At 42.8% G+C, this 22,904-nt stretch overlaps 1 protein-coding gene across 1 annotated transcript in view; it reads right to left on the bottom strand.

The window, feature by feature from the left end:
- The window catches only part of EZR (ezrin), a 37,406-nt gene extending 16,333 nt beyond the window's left edge, over positions 1-21,073 (bottom strand). The window contains exons 1-2 of the mRNA XM_058800747.1: positions 20,856-21,073; positions 3,350-3,433 (exon numbers count right to left, since the gene is read on the bottom strand). Coding sequence (XP_058656730.1) covers positions 3,350-3,433; positions 20,856-20,867 — 96 coding nt within the window. The 5' untranslated portion in view covers positions 20,868-21,073. The remainder of the gene's footprint in view (positions 1-3,349; positions 3,434-20,855) is intronic.
- Between the last annotated feature and the right edge of the window lie 1,831 nt (positions 21,074-22,904).

Below are 22,904 nucleotides of genomic sequence, written 5' to 3'. Positions count from 1 at the left end.
CAAATTCTTCCCAAACCTAAAAGCAAGGAAGGAGAAAGTATTAAGCTAAACTCCATAATTTGACTGTTTGAGTTTCAATACAAAGAACAAAGAAGGTTTTGGCCTGTACTGGGAAATGCTCTGTAAACTTCCTCCACAGCAAAACAAGGAAGAAATAAGAAACAAGGCATTATATACAAGATGAAAGACACCTCCTCTGCTTCCTGAAATGCATGAAGCTGCAAATCTTGAGTCTTCCCATTCCATGCAGTTATGCCTTCACTCCCAGAGAATGCCAGTTACACCCTCCTCCATTTGAATTTCTTTTATGCGTGGTCAGGAGGGCACATGGCCACCTGGGAGATACTCCAGCCAGCAGCAGAGCCCACTGGGCTGGTCCTTGGGATGCCTCAGACCTCACTGCAGCATAAACTGCACAGGACTGGCTTGGGTGGAGAGGAACTTAATATTCACAGGTTTCCTTATTTACCCTCTCCTGTAAAAGGAGCTATAGAACACCTTACATGCAGGATACAGACATCTAGCAAAGCCTAGCTCTGGTTTTTGACAACCAAGCCAATAAATCACCTTGTAGTTTTTAAAAATAGCTTGGTTCTTCAAAACCCCCACGGTGGTTCTGCAGTTCCAGCTGGGCCACTCCCCATACCTGTGAAAACCTGTTGCCTCCACAGGCTTTATCTGAGTGTAAACTCCACCCGAGATAAGGGCCTAGTGAAAGGCTTGCTCAACAGAACTGAAGAGAGAATGCATGGTCTTCACCTTTTCTGGTTTTGTGCTGCTCAGTTCTACCTCAGCCTTCCCTTGATATGCTGAAGTATCCTCCAACAAGGTATGAAATATGGATAAGAATTTCCAATCACAGGTTTTAAACCAATGCCATGGGATGTAAAGGAGCAAATCTCCACGAGGTGTAGGTCTATCCCAATAGTGCACTAATCATTCTTCAGAAATCCCTAAGAATCCAGACAGCAAGCTAAAATAGAAGTATCTGGAATCTGAAACATCCTGCCTTTTCCATGTTCTCAGGATTTTGAACTTCTCAGCAGAAAGCAGAGAAAGTGGTTTCCCTTCTGCCAGAGAGACAACCCTGACTCTGAACAGATCTAAGCATTAGTTAATATATATGGAGGAGGGAAGTACTTGTTGAATGCTTGTCATAAGGACATACTTAGAGTCTAACCTAAAGCATTGCTTTTTAAAACCTGGCTTTCAGTAATTTGGATTTTCATACTTATGGAGATAAAACCCAATTTCTCTGTTTTGGATCAACATGAAAGGGCAAGGGGAAGAAATTACTCTGATGCCATGGTGATCAGCATGAATGGAATCACAGAATCATAGAATGGCCTGGGTTGGAAGGGACCTTAAAGAGCATCTAGTTCTACCTCCTGCCATGCACAGGGACACCTTACACTAGACCAGATTGCTCAGAGTTCCATCCAAGCAGGCCTTAAACACTTCCAGGGTTAGGGCATCCACAGCTTCTCTGGACAGCCTGTTCCAGTGCCTCACCACCAACACAGTAAAGAATTTCTTCCTTATATCTAATCTAAAGATGTTTCCTTCAGTTTGAATCCATTCCCTCTTGCCCTGTCACAATATGCCCTTGTAAATAGTCTCTCTCCAACTTTTTTTAGGGCTCCTTTCAGGCACTGGAAGGCTGCAGTTACGTCACCCCAAAGCCTTCTCTTCTCCAGGCTGAATAATCCCAATACTCAGCCTTTCCTCATAGCAGAGGTGATCCATCTCCCTAATCAACTTGGTGACTCTCCTCTGGAAGATCAAGCTGCAGTTATTGTTTACATAAAAATACAGGTTTCAAATGCACTTCAGCAAATCTCCAGCCACAGAATCATAAAATATTCTGAGGGAAGGGACCAACAAGGATGATCAAGCTCAACTCTAAGATGAATGAACCATATGGAAATTGAACCCTTGGCCTCTGTGTTCAATGAATACTTGATGTTTATCCCACATCAGTAGTAATCAAAAGGAATTAAAGTTAGATTTAATGCTAAATACAAGCTGGACTACTCAGTTTTGTACTGTGAAGCTCTGCAGTGTTTAGTATTTGATTTCCTTCTTTCATTCCTTTCAAGAACTCACTAAAAGCTTTTTTCCTGTTAGTTTGTTGGGGGTTTAGAATTTTGTTTATTTTTAAACTGATTTGTGGGTTGTTTGTTTGTGGTTTTTTTTCTGGATCTTCTTTTTAAATACTTCTCAATGCACAATTGCCATAAGGCCTAGCAAGTTCTAGTTAACTCACTGAAACAAGAATTGCACCAACAATACCCCAGAAGGAATGGACATTGTTTAGCCAATACTGCCTACCTGAGTAGCAGTAGCTACTCAAGTACAACCACCCTTAGCTATCAAGGTTAGTGGGTACAAGGGAAGAAGTACAAATAATGGTTTGTGAACACGTTAAAATGTGTGACTGAAGTCTGCATAGACCAATTCTTGTTTTTCAGGTCTACAGCAGAAATGGTTAGAAGCAATTCTTTTCTTCTTCTTTTTTTTTGAGTTGCAGAGCAGTAGGTAAATTTTTTTCTGCTAAAATCTAGGCCTTGCTTCAGTTTTACAACAGCAAGCTACTTAAGTTGATAATAACAAAATTTCACAAATAGCACACAGTTTGTTTTAGCTGTCTTTATCTGATCTTTGCAGGTCCATCTTCAAATAGACCTGAATATTGTTCAAGCAGTAACAGGAAAAATAACAGTACAGGAGGAGTCTTGGCCACTCAAGCTCTCCACTTCCCTGGGAATCCCTGAAGGCAGGGATCCCTGCACTAATCTCTGCTCCATCCTGCTGCACAGGGGCTTCTTACGAGGCATGCTGTCTGTAAATGCTGCACAGAGATCACAAACTCTTCTGATTTTCCAGTATTTTGGCAAACTCAAACACCTGTGCTAACTCAAACCCAGCATTTGAATGAATGCAGTCATGCCAACGCCCTCATCAGCCACCTGAAGACCTGATTCTGAACAGTTTTATGCACAAGAGCAACATTTCAACCTTAAAAGTTAAGAACTATGTAAGAGTTAAGCAGTATTTCAAAGCAAGAGGTATATTTTTACATGTTAGTTATGCTGTCAAAATATTTTAGACAGTTCATCATCCAACATGCTAGGAAGACAGGTTTCACTGGAACATAACATACCTGCAAGGGTTTTTGCTTTTTTCTTTTACTGTGATGGAATTTAGAGATCTTAGTTCAGATTGGGGCCGTTTGATTAGGAGGTAGAGAGAAGAAAGATAGGTTTGGAATCCAGTCTTAAGAAAACACTACAGTCCAAAACATACTCCAAAATCAAACAACAAGAGCCCACAGGAACCCTTCACTGACCTGGTCGAAGAGCTGCTTGCCTGTAGTGTTTGGTTGGATGGCAAACTCCAGCTCTGCATCCATAGTAACAACTCGAACGTTGATCTAAGGAAAAAAACAAAAAGCATTGTTTAAGATGCATTGAAAGTTACTTCTAGGTGTTAACAGAGTCCTTTGTGTACAAGAGTCTCCATGCTTTGATGCACTCCTGTAACCTCTATAATAAACACACTTAAGCCTCAATTAGAATCGTGTTATCACACCAGCAAACTTAATTGGGGCACTCATTCTGCTGTTTTAACCAAATTGCTCCACAGGTTTTCTTACTCAACACAGGATTGGACAGATCTTCTGGTTCAACAGGAGGGTATTTTAGACCTGACCCTTTCCAGGCCTAAACCCTCCTGGACTAAGAGCTACTGTGGATACACATTATAGCTGCCTGCAGGCCATCCCTTGGATTACGAAAGGCCCTAATGACTAAATTAAATTTAAGACTTATAATTTAACTTCCATTTATATTAAAGCTGGAATTAATCTGAGGTTTTAAAGGCAAAAGGCTGCAGATTATTCTTATAAAGCAATCAGCATTAACCTGATAAACGTTCATTCTTTCCCTCATAAAAATCTGTTCAGCACATAAAAACAGCAGTAACAGGTACTGAATGATTCTGCAGGCCAGGAGTTCAATAAGCTCTTGCTGTCAGCGAAGAAACAACATAACTAGATTTACTGCAATGGCACTAGACTGCAAGAGAGGGGTTACTACTAAATGCAGAAGGCAAGAGTGTTTAATGACTAGAAAAAGTCTATTAGCAGTTAATCAGGATGCAAAAGCAGCAACTAATCTTGCAGGGAATGGCATAAGGACCAGTAAAATGGAAAATTGGGAAAGGATTATCTCCAACTGTTCTGAATACAGCTTGTAATATTATACTACTTCTCAAAACCACAAAAATCCCAAAACAAATCTAAAAATCCCAAATATGTATGATTGTGTAGTACAGTTATGCTACAAGGCCAGACAACATGTAAGGTACAGGCAGATGAGATTTCTTGACAATTTCCCAACAATTTGGTAATGCCACATGACAGAAAGCCACGGTTAAGAGACCAGGACAGCCTGGCCCACATCTGAAGAAAAGAGAGGTAAAAGGGGAAGGAGAGGAATAGAATCACTCACTACAAAGCTTCGGCCTTCAGCAGTTCCCAGCAACTTAATTATGTATGTTTAAACTCTAGGATAAATGTCACATGTAACAATGTCACAATTAACACAGAATTGTGAATAAAACAAGTTGCTTCAGCTAGTTTTAGTAAAATATATTTAAAAGCTTTGCACTCCTTTTTCAGTGAGACACTGAATGTTTAACCAACCTTCTTCAGTTTAATGGTGGACCTGTCAATGTTAGGTTAATGGCTGAACTTATTCTTAGAGATATTTTCCAAACTAAATGATTCTATGAAGGCATCAAGTATCTTTATAGAGTTGTTTCTTTTCTTCTGCTCCCATATGACAGAGTATCCTCCCAAAGAAAGATGACTGAAGACACTTTCCAAGTCACAGGACCCCAGAACTAAACCAGAGAAGATGACTTAGTGATGCCGCTTTTAAGCTGTGTTTTTAAAGCACTGTCCTTTAAAAAAATTCTTTAAATGCAAGATGGAAGAACAAGCAAGAAGGTAAGAGGAGTTCTTGGAAAACCTAACTAGCATTCGAGATCATAATGGAGCACGGAGTTATGCTCAAGGTTTTCTTCCCATGCCTTAAGAAGCAAAGGTTTCCCAATAAATTTTTCCAGTATAGGAAGGTAGGGGAAGTTCAGATATCAAATTCTTTGGAACAGCAAGTCTGCAATTCAAAGATGTGACCTTAAAAAACACCTGTTGCTTAATCCCTCTCAACATTAAATCCCTAATCATATTCTAATCCCTTTCTACCCACTTCAAGAAAACATATGCTCATCGTCTTAGTTTTGTGCTGAGCAAGTTATTTGTTCTTCTGGCTGAAACACCATAGAAGTGTAAAATAAGTATCACTTTACAAGCTAAAGAACTTAAAGGAGGTGCTTCTTACTCCTTACCAGAAAACCTGCAGAATGCTGGCTGAGTACAAAATTCCAGCTCATACCAGCATGTATTTTCTTCTCTCTCTCCTTGGTGGTTATCTGCTAGTAAAAAAAAGTTAAACTCCCTAGTCTTGCTTCACTACAACCCTCAAAGACTGTAGGATCAGCTATACAGTGAGCTATTTAGTGCATTTAGCTGCTACATATTTCATTAATTATTTTAGTATTAAGACCAAAAATTGTAGTCATCTGCTTTTCCACTTCAATCACTTAAAGTTGGAAGCATGCAGGAACATGACTACTAGTTATCCAAAAAGCTTTCAAGGACACTTGTGGCCTGCAGTAAAGGCTAATTCCTGTGTCCTCTAAGGGCTACATAACCATCAGGACAAAGAGGAATTTCCCTGGTGCCCTCAGACAAACTGCCAGCCACAAGACAGGCACAGCAAGAAGAGACCTTCTGTCCCTTCAATGTGTTGATGACTACCTGGAATATCCTTTGAGTCTCCTTCCTGCCCTATTAAGCCCTCCTGCTTCTCATCTCCAAACCTTAGCCTTGACTTCATGAACATAATGATTTTAACAGTGTTTCTAAATGGATGTCCTACAACCACTCCATACATGCAAGCTTTTAGCCACAGAGAAACTCTTAGTAAAGCAGCAAACAGAGCTTAACCCACACGAAACTCTGGTTTAGACAGCCTGAAGAAACCTCGATGTCTGCTCCACTGAGAGTCGATCAGTTTGGCACTCAGCTCAGACCAGATGGAGCTCCCCACGGCGCCAAGACGATTAAATCAACACCTAATGTGCTAACCAATTCAGGCATTGTTGGGGAGGAAAACAACCAAGAACCCAAACTCATTTCCATGAGCAACAAAAAGAAGAAGACACAGTTGGGACAACTTTCACAAGTGAAGTCCTGCTCACCCTGTCTAGGCAAGGCATGTCCTTTATAAGATCCTACCAAATCCTGGCAGTAACCCAGGACAATGTTGAAGCCATAACCAAAATGAAAACAGCTTTTCATTTTTAAGAGCACAAGGGTGTGGAGAAAAGAGAACAGGTATAATACATGAAATAAAGCTTATATTAAAAAATGTGTGCTTTTATGCACAAAACACTCTAAAAATCATGGACAGTAAGATGTAACTTCTTTCTTGATAGGCCAATGTCATAACACTTTATTATTCTGGGGGTTGGAAATAGATTATATTTAAGGTCCTTTCCAACCTAAACTATTAAATAATTCTACTTTTATGTCTGAGGCTAACACACTTAAAATGACAAATAGGGCCCTTAAGGTTTCCTTGTGCATACAGAAACACTACAGAACACAAATTTTTCCTCTTCCTGTCTTAGGATGTATAAAATTGCTAACAAATTTGATCCAGAAGGGAAAAAGCACGTTGTTGAAAAGGCAATGCCATCTGCATTAAAATTAAAAACTCTCAATTAAGCTGAAGAATTTAGTACACTGAAAGACTGAACACCAGTTCCATGACTTCGTACTGGACTGTAACATGCTAGCTACCTTACCAACTCCAGCTAGGGAATAGAAGATGAAGGCCAGAGCTAGAGAGAACTTCAGAGTACAGTTTAAATGATTGTAACACTATGGAAAGCAATGGTAGTTAGAATGGAATCTTCTGTGCTTTAGCAATGCCCTTAAGTCATGCATTTGTTTCTTTTGTTGCCGATAAAACAACATCTTTTCTAATGCTGTCAGTAGATCAATCTGTGGGGCAGGTGCAGCCTTTCAGAGTCCATGCACAACAGTAGAGTAACTTGAAAAATCAAAGTGCCCTTTGAAAAACATTCAGAAGACACTCTCTTAAGGAGGCAACACACTGCCAAGCAGCTGAGTGGCACCATGTCTGTGGAAGGATCAAGACCTAGACAGGAACCCAAGAAGACATTGCCTTTTCAGCCCCATCCTCTCTCAAACACCCAGAAAAAACTACAGCTGTGTGTTCAAACATTGGATTCTTGAGCACCTTGGTGCAGAACCACTATATGATTGCAGGCAACACGGTATCTTTGAAGCGAACCATCCCTCTGCTGATACTGCAGCTCTACTGAAAAACATCCCACACTAAAGGGAAAAGGGCAGGGACAACAGGGAAAAAACCCCACAGCTGCCAGACACACTATGCTATTGTGGGTATTTTGCACTCTGACACATGTAATCGAATAGTTCACTTGCATAATAAAATAGTTCAGTGAAACCACGAAGTTGTGCAATGTCATTTAAATAAGACCATACAATTTAATTTCAGTAAATACATATGATAAAGGGCACTAAATACCAACTTTTACCCATTAACACAGGACAAACCGGTACTTAACTGTGTCACTTATCATTGTCATTAGGCAGGTCTAAACGCCTTAGACAATGCTCAGGAATGTTTTCTCCCCTTTCCAAGGAGGAAGAAAGACCCGAGTCTCCTAAACAGCAGGTTTCCAAGCACGGTATCTTTCCAAGTGGTGGCAATTGGCAGTGGAGAAACCTAGATAGACATGCCTCGTTTCTTTAGTCACTGGATGTCTGGAAATCCCAGGAGTCACTGGTACATTTAAGCAAATCAGCCACATTTTGAACTGCTGTTCTGCACAGCACATTCTATGAAAAACAGCGTGCAGAGCTGTTCAGCCTTTTTGCACACACTCTGACTGTGTGGATATGGAATTACTTGTGCTGAAGGAATACAGAAATCTTGACAAGGAGGACTCAGTGGCATTAATAATAGTATTAAGAAAGTAGTAGCATAAATCCTCACTTCTGCAGGTCTAGTCTTTCACCAGGCAAGCAGCAGCTACTAATGGAACAAATAATAGGCAAGCTTCTTGGACTGGGCAGCAATGCATCTGCAAGGACAAAGTAATCTCATTTTGACCTTAGCAACCAGAGCTGTTCACAGACGCGTGGAGTGATTAAGTATCTGGTAATAGGAAAAACAACTTCATGCAGCAGCATCAGAAGGGCAATGAAACTGCTCTCTATTCTTCCACATTCCATTCAGTAGTGTTCATTGGTTCCAGGTCCAGCAACAAAGAAAGATATTGTCTTAACTGATGGAGTAACTGTTGTCCCAGCTCCTGGAAACTGTTATGGGAAAATTTTCAACTTTGAGGAGGGGAAAAAATCCCAGCAGCTTCAGAGCTCAGAGCTGATCTGCTAACACTTCAGTATCTGCATTCCTCCGTCCTGCATAAGTTACTTAAGTCAACAGGTAATGGTTCAGAGACTGTGCACAGAAGACAACTCTGAGAAGGTAAGTAGTGCAAATAACACAGAAGCAACTGCGGAAATATTAGCTAAATTTATGGTATACTTCTTAAGAATGTACTTATGAACACCAGCATATCAAGAACACAATGCCTGGAGACAATTCTGTTTCTTCACTGACAGAATAACCTGCCTGACAGATCAAATAAAATCTAATAACATATTTGATGTGGTGCCATACAACACAGACTAGGCATACAACAAATCTGAGCCATGTGAAATTACAACCAAATGACAAGCTGTGCACCTAAGTTCTCCATAGCTTCTTTCAGAGCAGGAGATAAATGTCATGAATATCAAGCAAATGGTCAATTCCATTCGCTGCTGCAGGATTGCCAAATTCCAGCTTCCCTCTCAGCTGGGCTCAGCACCTTCACCTTGCTGGAACTACAGCAGGGACACATATTCTGACCTTTTCATGTCAAGTCAAGGTCTTGAAAAGGGGATGTGAGTGGGGTGGGATTGAGGGAAGAAGAAAACAAAGTTTTCTCACAGTCCCTGGAAGATGGAGTGCACTTACAAGATCATTAACAGCACCCAGTCAAGAACAAATAAGTCTTTTGGGAGGACAGCACTGGAATTCAAGGATGTTGGTAGGTCTGAAAAATAGCTGCAAGTGTTACACTTGGAGAGGTGAGAATGGAGAAGAGGCAGAGATGAACAAATTACAGGCTTGCAAACAATGGGCTACAGCAGGACTGCAGAGAAGGATGTGGTTTATTATAATCCCCAGAAAAACACCACATTTCCTGGTGTGATGCTATTACACAGAGGGGAAAATTACATTCTTGAGTGTATTTGTCACCGGAAGCATTACAGCAGGTGACTATTCTGCTCTGCCTGCCTCGATGACTTGCTAGATGGAATGCTGTCACCCAAATCTGAATGCTTCTTTTGCAAGGGGGCAAGTTAATCAAGGAAAGTCTACACTGACCTACAGGTCAAGTGTTTCTGGGTTGGTTGCCAGTTGGGGTTTTTTTAATCTGTGTGTGTTTGGGTCTTTTTATTTGTTGGTGGAGGTTTTCTGTTTGTTTTCAAACTAGATTTTATTTTTAAACATGCCAGTGATCCCTTTCCAAATGGGAGTTGTCTGAAACATGACATGTTTTATATAGAAGCCTATAAAACCTTCTAAATCCACATGGAGAAAACCAGCAAAAAGTCCTCTTATTGCAGGCTGGGTACCATGACAAGAAACAATAATTGCTGGAGTGGTAAGACATTATGATATTATGTAGCCACTTCCATGCAGCCTTCAGAAAGCACAGGTCCAAGTCCTTCCCAGTGCTACACTTTCATGATTTAAAGGACGTCCAAGAACCTGAAATGGGAAGGCAAATGACAGACCCACCATTTCTCTTCTGGGGGAAGGAGAACCTGGTTCCTATGGGAATGGGAAGAACTGCACAGCCCAGCCACGAAGAAAGCCTTTCACAGCTCCTCCCCTGCTCCCATGGCAGAACCTTTCATGCAGTGCCTGCCTCACACGGAGCACTTCAGGGAGGGCGGTGGCAGCACAGCACAGCACAGCACAGCACAGCACAGCAGCCATGAGCCCTCCCCTGCACACAGTTTGCTGACAAGGAGGAAGGGAGCCCCAGCAGCTCACAAAATGTGAATTTTAGACGGCCTCAGTGGCCTCCCCCTGGCTGACAAGGCAGGCTGGTGGCACCCACTTGAGCGACCCAGTTTCCCAGCATACCGTGCTAAATCAAAATACCCCTCTGTGAACTGAAGGACGTGTTCCATTTCAGATCGCATTGTGTTAAACATTGCTTCCTCATTGCAAATAAATGGGAACATTAAGTCACGTTCCAGTGGAATTCCTCAGAGTCTATGAAGCAGTTAGGTACTGCTGCATTTGCAACAGGTAAAATTAGAGCCGAGCAGGCTGGTCTTTGTTCCTCAAAACCTTGCTTACCTTCCCAGGAGAGGGAGAAATACCACTGAGGTTCAATTGAGTTGTATATAATAACCTAGAATCTAGTAGTTACTTTAAAATTGTCCAGTACTGTTGTAAGCCTTAACTACTAGTCAGCTTTAATGCAGCAGCTTGCAGAATCATATTTTTGGGGGTACTAGTCCTCAGTATTTAAGGAGCAATAGCTATATCAGTTATACTTAACTGAGATTTCTTAAGTTTAGTCAAGGCAATAGGAGCCCAGTTATTTGCTCTCATATATGGTGAAAACCACAACTTCTTTTGCGGCAGTTTTTCGGAAGAGAAATAAAGTACTTTGAGGGGAAGCCAAGAAAAACTTTGGAGTGAAATGTGAAAGCTAGACTTCTGGATGAAGTGGAGGGAGGGGGGTTCATGTGAGCAGGAAAACCTTCAACACCCAGATGTGGGGAGTCATCCAGAAATTCCAGTTTTAACAAAGTGGTAGAATTTTCAGAATGAACTTCCCCCTCCCTGCCTACACACACAAACAGGTCACAAGACAGCAAATCCATGGAGTTCAGTATTGCTGCCATGCCACTTAACTCTTCTTTGTAATATAGCATGAAACTGTCCTTTTAATTAAACATGAACATAATCCTAGAAGGCAAATTCAAACTTTTTTTATGTTTAGATGTGCAGAAGATGCCAAACTAAATTACATGCCTATCTCAGTTCCCTTAATGAAGGCCTACTATCTCCTCTGTCAGCAGGTAATAACTGCATAGTAGGCATCTTCGTGACAAATCAAGAAGCAGCAATGGCTGCAATTCAGTTCTTTATCTTAGGTCAAGCAATGACAGTCTGCATGCCAAGAGACCATGAAGATTTCATGCAGGTGTGGCAAGTGCAAGTGACAGTACATCTCTGATAGCCCTGGCTCCCAAATGCCTAGGCCCCAGACAGACTTCCAGCATTCTCCACCTCTGGTCAGCCCTGTACAGTTAACAATAACTGCTCAGTGAAATAGTAAAACCAAGCACTCTACCCAGAAAGAAAAAAAAATATTTAAGAATCTTTCTCTAGTCACCGAAGATTCCTCCCAACTCTTTCCTAACAAGCAAACAGCATCATTCTGTCTCAAGCCAGGAACAAGTTGAAAAGCTGAGAGACAGAGGCCTATCTAAAACTTTAAAACTCAATTATTTTTTTTAAATGCAAAATTCTCTAGGCACAGCTCTATGCTCTGGCAAGACATAAAGCAACACAGAGTAAGTCTGAAAGGCCCCAGGATACTGCCCTTGAACAAAGCCCTGTACACTCAAGGAGCCCAGGTGTTTTTCATGCAAAACACTTGCCCTCACTCTGTGTGAGGGATGTAAGAATGATTTACTTTGAACACAATATTATGAAAAAGTAGGAGGGCTTATGGTGTTTCATTGAACTACATTAATTTTCACTTTAAAGGCTCTCTGATGCTGTATAATACTCCATTAGCATTTTCAGAATATCTGTGTACAAGCAGCAGTCTGCTCTTTAAAGGAGGAACACACAGCCAGTGACAACAGGCTCAACATAGCACCACTGCCTGGATGTGTCACTTGCCCTCAATGGATGCTAGGATGGATTTAGGAACACGGAGTGCAACAACAATAGCTCCTTTGTACATAAAGAATAAATACAGAGGAAAGCTAGAGGCCACTGGATCAAACTCCTGCATACACAGACTGTTTTATCATGACAGCTGTTGCATCTAATTAAACATAATGAAGTTGTGAGACTAAGGCTTCACACATGAAGTTTACAGCAAGTTCCATAAACAATCCTCAAATAAGCTTTATTTCAAGAAGTTGCTCAGAACCCAGAATGGATCAGATCTTCTGCCGTCTTCCATCAGAAACATAAGCATGGGGCCAAGTGCAGATAATATACAGTTTATCAAGTTTTATCATAATTGCAGGGTCTTCTAAATAATTTAACATCTCCAATATTTACAGTACATAAAGGGGATTCCATCCTTCTGCAATCCCCTTGAGAGAATAGAAAAAAAATAGTATCTTACAGTCTTGATCTGGAACACAAACATAATTTTATGCCTCTGCTTGGCTTTTTCACTTGGAAGCAACAAACACACAACAATTTCAGCAAACGGTGAACTCCACAGTACAAACTCACAACAACCAGGGCAGGATCTGAAGCGCTGTGAATAATCTAAATAAAAGCCACAATAGCCTTAGAGCTTCCCCTGAATCCGAGGCACTAATACTGGTGCCTTTTATTCCAATGCTTATGCAGACATCTATTTTCTAGAGGGCAATGTGCATGGAAAACCCAGTGCCATTACAGTCAGAAGTCTGACAGCAGGAACACAGCCTGACAGCACACAGCTCCCAACACTTTCAATAGACCCTGTGGTTGTTCTTCTGGGGTGGAAGAGCAGCACATTGCAATGGAACAGGGTGGGCTGAGTGAACACAAGGATTACCTGTGACTTACTCTCTCACAGGACTATGACCTGGGAGCTTAAGGCATCCAAGAAACAATTACTGGAGAAATATTCTCAGTAACTGTACTCTTCCCAGACAGAAACTTTACAGGGTGCAAAGCCATATTTTCATCAGATGTGAAGTGGAAGAAGATCAAGGATGCTCAAATAATTACCATGCAAGGATCAACTAAGCTAGCTAGGACTTCTCAGTTTGGAAGAAAATTAACTGAGGCAAGGACATAAGAGCATATAAACTCCTGAGCTACATGAACAGACTAGACAAGGAACATGTGTTCATGCAGCACTGTAGCAAAGAGGTTTGTAGATAACTTTACAAACAATGTGAAGGTTATCTAGGACACAGCCTCTGTTAAAGTATACTATGGATGCTGGAGTTCACAGGGTTTTAAAGCAAGACTGGACAAGTTCACAGAAATCCATTTAGTAACTCATTATATAGGACTTTTCAACCTCCAATACCTCAGAGGAAAGCACCAGTGCATATCTTTGAAATACTCTTCCTCAGGCATCAGCTTTTGGCCAACATCAGAGGTGTACTATTAGGCTACAAGGGCTTCTGCCTGACCTACAAGGCCAGCCATGTTCATACAGACATCAAAGTGCAGAAGGAGAATGAACTCCATTTACTTAGGGAGAAATAGCAGTGCAACAAGTCACACAAGGCCCAGTAATGATGTTTGTTCATTCTGCATTCTAGATACAAATCCTTTTGTCAGAGAGATTTTTGTTTTATATTCCACCCTTCTGTTTTACCTGTTCCATATCAGCCTCTTTCATTTTACTCAGGGACTTCAGTGGAACACACTTCATGGCATTTGTGAAATTTCTTAGTGGGGTTATGTGATGTGATCACCTCTGACAGCTCGATAATCTGATCTATGTGCAATACACTACAATGCTTCAACTTCTCAAGCAGGTACTTCAAACAGCATGCAATAGGCACTATTTGCTCCCAGATAAAGGTAGGTCATGGCAAGTCCTGGAATGTCACCTAAGCACAAAGGCATTGCTCTTGAGCAGTTACAAATCATAAAGGAAAAGGGATTGCAAGGACTGGCAAAGGACCAAAGTACCCCTTCGTAACCCATAAAACAGCTTAAGGGCTCCTGAGATGAAACTCTTCCCCCTCCCCTCACTATCCACGTGTGATGGCAAACAAATATGCTCCAGTGGTTCCCAAAGTGTACCTTGAGCACAGTGACAGCAGATAAAGCACCTTTCAAGAGTTTGTCTCACAACTGTGACAGTTGTTATGGAGGAAGATCTATTCGCCCCCACACTGAGATCAGCGAGTATCAATTATGCAAATCACCCCACCACACACCACAGTTTGTGCAGCAGGAACTCTGCATAATCACTTATCTCTACAGAGACAAAAAGTTAAGCCAGCTAAGTGTACTCAGCTAGGTGTTGAAGAACAACTTTAGCTCCTACAAATAACTCTGAAGGCCAGAACTTACAGTATAGGCTTGAAGTCATCTACTGGGCTACACAGGCAAAATTCAGGTGCCTGGGTTCAAAAGTGAGATTTTTTTAGTATCTGCTTCTTTAGGTAGCAGAGAGCTCACAGACCTCTCTCTGCATCTACACAGCAGTGGTCTCTCGGCAGAACTGAGCCACTCTAGAGTTTTGTAAGCCTGCTCAAGATTCAGCAACAGGACATCCATCCACTCATCCCCAGAGAATTCTCTCTCACACTCATTTCACACTGAGGTTAGTTAGAACAACTACAGCAAACATGGACTTCTTCAAGCAAAAACAAGAAAAGAAGAGACGGTGACAGTAACACCTCAGAGTTTTACACAATAGCTACAGCACTTGCTCATGAGAGGGAGAAGTAAATGCACACAAACCAAACAGGGCAACCACACACTCCCCTCTCAAAGGAAGCAAAAGGCTGCAGGCCTGGTGTAGGGGAGTTAGCATCTCTTCCACTGAGCCTATGCAGTAGATAGCCAAATACGAGTCCGTGGTCATCAGCAAGAGTTTTTCTTACTTAATTAGAAAGCAGAGTCCTGCATGTTAATTCCTGGAGTCAGGATTTTTCCTTAATGGACAGCTGTTACTATGAGGTGTCCATCGGCCTCAGCTGAGCACCTCAAAGATGAGAGCGGATGCAGAGAAGGCAAGTGAATTTCCCCACTATGAAGTAGGAACTAGAAAGAGAAACAAAATCTGGATCTGAACAGATGAGCAATATGGAGGCAGCAGGGTTAGTTGTTACACTGAGCTATGCCTTGTTTCCAGCCTCATACAGGAACAATTTTCCCCTCTCCTAGGTGCACCCACTGCTGTTTTTTGTAATTCCCAGCTCACAGAGTAAATGTTATCTGTTGCAGAAACCAGGCTTGAAAGCAAGCACACAACACAGCTAAAAGCTAAAGCACATTACTTAACAGTGTGCAGCGAGGTTCAGTGATCCTGGGCAGCACTGCCTTCCATCAAGGTCAATCGAGTGATTATGGGATTTACAGCGCATGTAAAGCTCTCTGGGCACAGGGTGCCAAACAAGAATGACACTGATGTGGGAATCTTCAGTGGTCATCAAGAAGTCTTATTCTCAAAAAGTCCTGACATATCACAGCTTTTTTTTCCTGGACAAAGGAAGATGTTCATGTGGGTGGAGGAAGAGAACAGAACAGGAAGGCTTATCTCCCTCCTTTTGACCTTTAAGAAGGTTAAGAAATTCTTTAATTAGCGACTAACATAACAGTTAACACCCTTGGTTTCTCTGTAGCAGCTAACATCCCACAACAAACTGCCCTCGGAAATGCTTACTCAGCTTACACAGTAAATAAGGGTTTTGGCAAACTGTGAACTCATTCTCTTATAACTTTATTCACCTCCTTACATTTACTACTCATAAAATCCTCCACCTTTCTTTTGCAGCAGTGAGTGACACATTTGGCAAATGTAAGGGAGTTCTGGCATTTGGCAAATGGAAGCTTCCTTGGGTTTCCATTTTGCCCCAGAGTGAGTATACATCTCCTGGTATCAAATACACCATACACTGTATCACATGATGGACTGCAACTGGTGCTTACAAGGGTAATATTTTATTCTTGACTAAATCTATAGCCATCCATAAGCTGAGAGTATTTTAATTGATTGTGAACACTTAAAGCCATTAAAAAGTATTTCTATTTCAGTCCACTTACAGGAATCTGCTGTAAAGAGCTCTGAGATAAAACCACTATGTGTAGTTAGAAAACAGATAGTGAAGAAAAATTGAGAAGATCTTGGAACAATGAATAATTTTAATTGTTTATATTTAGAAATAAATTCCTGTCACTACACTTGCATATTTTTTGGCTGGCTTATCGAAAGCTTGTTAAATTTTAATGCCATAGTCTGCTCACAGACAGATAAAGGTTTGGCAGAAGACCTGTATTCTGAAAAAACAACTTGAAGACAGCACGCATGTATATTCAACACCAAACAGGTACAGAGGACTTGTCTAACCACTTCATGCCTAGCACACACCAGCCCATTATTAACAACACAGGGCTGGGAAAACCCTTTTGAGACATCAGTTCCAGCTCCCCACTCCTACAGGCAGCAGCAATAAATTGTGTACTGTCAAATTTTATCTTAAGGATGTTAGGTCTTGGAATAGTCTTCTAATAAGATCAACAAGGAAGGGGAAAAAAAATTCTACCCACTCACAACCCCCTCCCCATACATGCTTAATTGTTCTAAAAGTTTAAAGTCTCTTAAACCACAAATTGTGCTTAAAGCAATTCTTTCTCCTCTTTGGCATTTAAATTCCTTACATTTTACTACACAGGTGAAGGAAGAGATAACTCCTTGCATTCTACCAGGCTGAAATAGCCAAGCACCCTCTTATCTTAAGGTGGAATTTTGTCTGTTGTCATCCCAAACCCATTCTCTAGGTTTTGCTTTGAATTTGCTGTCCTGGGCACAGGTAAGTACCTTCATTAAAGGAAAGTTCTCACTAGAACCTTCTACTAATGCCTTCTGTTAGAAAAGCCCTACGCATTGCAGATGACATGAACAACAGGACAGTTGTACCACTGATTAATCCATACACTGATTAATCCATCTCCTTCTAACCTGTTTAGTGAGGGACCTTCTTTCCCCACCCCTCCAAGTTTAACTCTATGCAAAGGGAACTTATTACCCCAGTCCTTCAATCCCCTTTATATGTTGGCCCTCTGCATCAATAATGCTTCCCCCCCAGCAGCATGACATGAACAGATTTCATTTCTGTGCTCAGCTTTCTGACCACAGGCCATTAATAAAGGTATTTTAAAAAGGTGCCTCTGGATATAATTCACTTGTATTTTCTCTTTAGGACCAAAAGCTGCTAGACTGCACTTACTGCTGTCCTCTCTTTACACAGTTTTATACACATTCACACAAGTATTAGAAGTTCTTGTGTGATACCACATCAATCAAATGCTATGCTGCAAAGCTAACTTAATTTCTTGTGAAACTTTACATTTTGTTTTTTCCCTCCAAGAGGAAACAAAAAAACCCAAACCAACCAAACAAAAAAAAAAAAAAAAAAAAAAAAAAAAAAAAAAAATCCACCTTCAATAAAGTAACCAAGAATGCTGGTAGATCAGATCAAATTAACAACTCTATAGACCCGAGATCACATTTCCTCCTCCTTCGGTAAGCACTGTTCATTAGCCCGCAGCCATGCTGTTCTGGCCACAATTTATTAGATTGGTTTGTTTTGCAAGAGGATATAATCCAGCTAAAACACCATCAGAAATAAACTAGAACCATGAATCTAGGAAAATGCACAGAGCACACAGACACTCCAGTAATGAAATGAAGCAAGGCTGAGTAAGTAAGTTTATTTAGCGTTTCACTCATTTCCAGATAACACAGCAAGATTTGGACAAGATGACACCTTTTGCATTTCCTTACAAAATAATTCACTACCTGTAAAGCCTAATGAACCTCTGTACAGACTAGATAGAAATCATGCATCTGAACTGCTGATGAACTCCCAGCCATAAACCCTCATGAACTGGGTATAGGTTATATATTTATAGCTTACTTTGGAGGGACCTCATTACTTTGTAACTGTTACACATGGCAGAATGGCACTGTTAAATTACATATTAACACATGTCTATATTAACAAATACTTATTTCAGTAGTACTTTCTAGACTTTTACTAAAATTTATTTTGAGCATGGTAAACATGCATCAGGTACAACTAATTGTGACCAAATCTTACCACAGACTTGAGAAGCCAGCTTTCTAGCACTTCACTTTGGTACTCAATTAAGATACAAAATCACTAATGTCCGACTGTTAATGGATTTACAGTTGTTTACTGTGAAATAATAAATTACAAACATGATCCGTAAGTTTTGTGGGCACATTTATAATTTTTGTTAAAACAATAGTTTCACAGAAAGGTTTAGCTTATTGGGTTGTGGGTGGAGGGGCCAGAGGAGAAGGTGTTGCCAAAATTTTGCTTTCTGTCATCATAATCTTTACTTGTAAATAACTGATGACCAGTGTGTGAGACTTCACACAGCAGCATGAAGTCTGCCAAGCAATACCATATTTACTTATGCCATGTAGACAAGACATATGCAAACAAGCACAGGTAATAAATATTTAGCATCCATGCTAAATACCCAGCAGAAAAACACTGCTTCCCTGTGCATCCCAAGAGGTCGTGCTATCATTCCTCACACCTGCCAAAGGCCGTTGTCACATTCGTCCTGAGCACAGTTCTGCCTCTGGAGTGACAGCTTTATATCCTCCCTCCCTGCAAACTGACACGAATCCTATTTAGCTGTATTAAGATTAAATGAGCTGAGTTGGGAAGGATCCAAATCCAGCCTCAGTCTAAAGCAGACAGAGTGAACAGTGTGTTTTACTAAAATAGCCTCTGCAAAATTCCTCTTTTCCATTTACAATAAGGTGGCAGTTAGCCCCACTGAACAGCAGATTAAATGAGAAAAAGGCTTATATTTACAAAGTATTGACACAGAGTCCTGTCCATAAATCCCAGCCAGCAGGTCACATCTCAGAAGTCTTTACAGTGCTACTGTCCTTCCCCAGTGGATGGTGGTTTACACCATCCATCCTTGTTATTCACTGGCCACTCAGCTAAGAAACAAAGAAAAATCATCATCTCTGAGGGAATACGAACCTAGCACTGCCAAGCAAAAGGATAAACACAGCTGTATATTTTTAAGAGATTAAAGAGTTTTTGTACACCTATCCATGGCTTCCAGCGTGACTTAGTCCTAAACCAGGATTTCAGATTATTCTAACCAGGATATTTCAAGAAAGCACTCTGTAATTAGCAAACAGCTAACAAGGCAGAAAGAGATTATTCACACACAACCTTTTATATCCATACTTTATAAATTATATATTTGCTTCCCCAGTTACAGAAGGGCCCTCTCAGTTAGTTGTTATTATATGCAGTAATATATCAACCTCCCACTGATGAAATACAACCAGAGAGACTGAAGATTTATCAGTTCTTAGGACTGAGCACAGTGTGGTTTTGGAGTGTTTTTGTCTTTTGTTGGGTTGGGTTTCTTTTTCTTTTTCTTTTTTTTTTTTTTGTAGGTTTATAGAAACTGCTATGCAAGTCAACCTAAATGCTTAAACAAAAAAAAGTTCAACTAACTTCAACGTTATGGTGATAAAACATCAATTACTTATTACCAAAGATAAGCTTGTTTGCTCTTATTTCACATTTCATTTAAGTGAGCTAATACTCACACAAGTCCTTCACTGCATTGCAATTTAAGAAATATTGCCTCTATTGAAAATAGATAGTAACAACAATCTGTTCTGATCATGCTCTTCAAAGTTCAAAAGTGCGTCTGCTCCAACGACTGCTCGGAGCTCCGCATTAGGCACTTGGCTCCCCAAGGGAATTACCGTCTCTAACCGGCACAGGAGCTGCAGACTTTGAAATAAAACAAACAAACCCACTACAAGGTCGGAGGAGGAGGCGCTGAGGAGGTGGTGGTGTCAAGAGAAAGAAGGAGGGATAAAAAAGACCGTTCAATTGAAAAAAAAAAAAAAATCCAACCAAAAAAGGAAACAGGTCTTCGGTAATGACTGGTAAAGACCAGCGTGGAGAACTTTTTTATTAAGAGTCCCTAGCATTTAGTTTTTAGATCGCAAAACAAGGAGGGAACAAGCTTTGTCCTATGTTTACAGATGCATACATGCTTCCTGTAGATAAATGCACAGGCCACAAGCATACTAAATGGCAGCGGCGCAGTTGTATCATTTCTCGTTAAGCGGGAGCGTGATGAAAGCTCTTCTTTCGAGAGTTACTCGGCAGCTCTGTGCATGTCGAGCACGGAAGCGCTGCACAAGACGGAGCAATCCACCGCCTGATCTCTGGAGCACGGAGATCCGGGGCTCCGCGCTCCCTTTCCCGGCGGCGGGACGGCGAGGACATCCCGCAGCCCACCGAGATCCTCTGTCCCGCCCGCGGCCCTGCGCCCGCAGCAGCCGCCCTGGCGATCCCTCCGTCCCTCCCGCTCCGAGCGGCCGCTGATGTGGCTCCGGCGCGGGGTGCCCGCCGCTCCCTCCGGCGCCGCGCTCAACTTCCCCGGGCGCTCGAGTCCAAACGCCCCGTCCAGTCCCGGGCAGCAGGGACGGGGTTCAGCCCTTCCAGCCCGGCAAAAGCCCGCGCCGCGACACCCGGAGGTGCCCGCCCCGCCGAGCGCCCGGGCTAGCCCCCGACGCCCAGCGCCGGGCGGGCGGGCCCCGGTGCGACCCCGCGGAGCGCCTCCCTCCCACCGCGCCCCGCTCACCGGCTTCGGCATTTTGAGGGCTGCTGGTTCTTCTGCTACTCCCGACACAAACGTTCATGCAGCGCCTGCCGCGCCTCTGCCGAGCGCCCCGTGCGGAGGAGGTGCAGGAAGAAGGAGCCGCTCCCGGCCACGGCGGCAGCGCAGCCCGCGAGTGCGGCGCCGGCCGCCCGGCGGCGGGTTAAGTACGGCAGGTGGGGCCCGGCCGTGACTCACCGCCGCCGGCCATTGCCCGCCGCTCCCCCCGGCGCCTGCCGAGCGCGGCACCGGCCTCGCCCAGCCACGGGGCAGCCCCGCCGGCTTCGCTTCGACGTGCCCGGCGCGCAGGGGGCACCGCGGCCCGCAGCCTCCGGCAGCCCCTGGCAGCCCCCGAGCCCCAAGCCGTGAGGGACGGCCGGGCGGGCGGGAGACGGGGGCGGGGGCGGTGCTCCCCCGACCCCCGGGCACGGCCGGGCCCCCGGGGCCTGTGCGGCCCCTCCGAGCACGGCCCCGGCCCCGCCGGAGACCCCCGGCTCCGCCGCCTTGCCCTGCCCTGCCCTGCCCTGCACCTGCCGGGGCCGAGCCGGGCTCGGCGCTTCCCAAGCCAGTGGATGGCACGGGGAAAGCGTCCGTCCGGCACAGAGGTGATGCCTTGGGGATGGTCTGTAATAGTTGCTGTGTTTCTTGAAGTGCGAGGTCAGAAAATATGATTACTTAACAAAACACGCAGGCTTGCTTTGTGTAGTAAAGCATATTTTCAGCGATGTCAGCAAAAGAGAAAACTTTGAAAATGCATCTAAACTCAGAAACTATAGAGTATACTTCAGGTGGTTCTAACTTTTTGTAAAGTTCATGCAAGTAGAGTAACAATGAATAAACACACACAGATAACAAAATTTGTGTCTCTGCCCCTTGTTCCTTCTCCCTCCTCACCCATGAGTGTAATGCACTTCTGTGGATAGCGTATGCCAGGAGCTGCTGGCCTCCCACTGCATCTCCTTGCTTGGCTGGTCACAAGAGCACATTGATTTACATAGTCATGGGCAACGAGCGGCCTGTAGGACACAGCTCTTCCACTGCGCCAGCAATGGCACATAGCTGAGCTGTGAGATTGAGGAAATTGTGCGGCCTGTCCCCACTGTCTGCAACACCCCATTTCAACCACTGTCTGTCTGCTTGGCATAGGACATAGGATGGGAACAGGGAGGCACAGAACAAGGAGAATAACACCCACTACATGGAAAATTTATAGGGCAGGAGAGACCCTGGGAAATATCAACGGATGGTGACAAAAAGGATAGCCCAAACAATACAAGTCTTGCTTTGGCAGAGTTCCAAATGGTGTCTTCCCCCACAGAGTCCACCAAGCAGCACTTGGTTGTGCCACATTTAAATAAAAGAATCATTACTGTGTCAGGTCTGTGAAAGAAAGGGGAGGGGAACCCAGTTGGAGGCTGAGAGAATTCATGGTAGTGTTCCTTTCCTGTTGCATGATCCTCAGAGATTAGAGACAGCTTTAGCATCAAAACAGCCATGGGGGTGGCAGCTTGCAACAGCAGGTGAGAAGAAATAGTCTAAGCTGAACAGCTTCCAAGAAAAGGGCCATGGGATCAAACATCCTTGGGAAACAGATATGGCCTCCTTTTTCAGTTGAAACAATTCCAATGAGATTTACTTGGGTCAGGTTAATTTAACAAAATAAGCTGACACTCAGTTGGATTGGGTTCGTTTAACAGATATATGATTTGTGAAGACACTTTCTTTGCTCTTCTGTTAAGCAATAAGTTTATGGTGGGATTTCATGCTTTATTCAGCAAGATGACACTGGAAATGAACTAGACCAAATTATCACAGTGCTTTGGATAGGCTGCCAAGCACAAGGAACAACTGTTCCAAGTAAGAAATACTGTAAGAACCCAGCTTCTGCAGCTCTCACTCAGAACCCTAAGTGACGTTCTTAGATATTTTGGGAGGGACAGAAAAGGATAGAGATGAGATATTTTCATGCCATAGCTTTAAAATCCAGATTTGGCTGTGACTGGAAACAGAAAAGTCAAAACAAGTGTATGTGTC

The sequence above is a fragment of the Ammospiza caudacuta genome, chromosome 3, assembly GCF_027887145.1.
Source record: "Ammospiza caudacuta isolate bAmmCau1 chromosome 3, bAmmCau1.pri, whole genome shotgun sequence".
NCBI lineage: Eukaryota > Metazoa > Chordata > Aves > Passeriformes > Passerellidae > Ammospiza > Ammospiza caudacuta.
The sequence above is the reverse complement of the archived record's forward strand: the minus strand, read 5'-3'. Positions and strand labels throughout refer to the sequence as shown.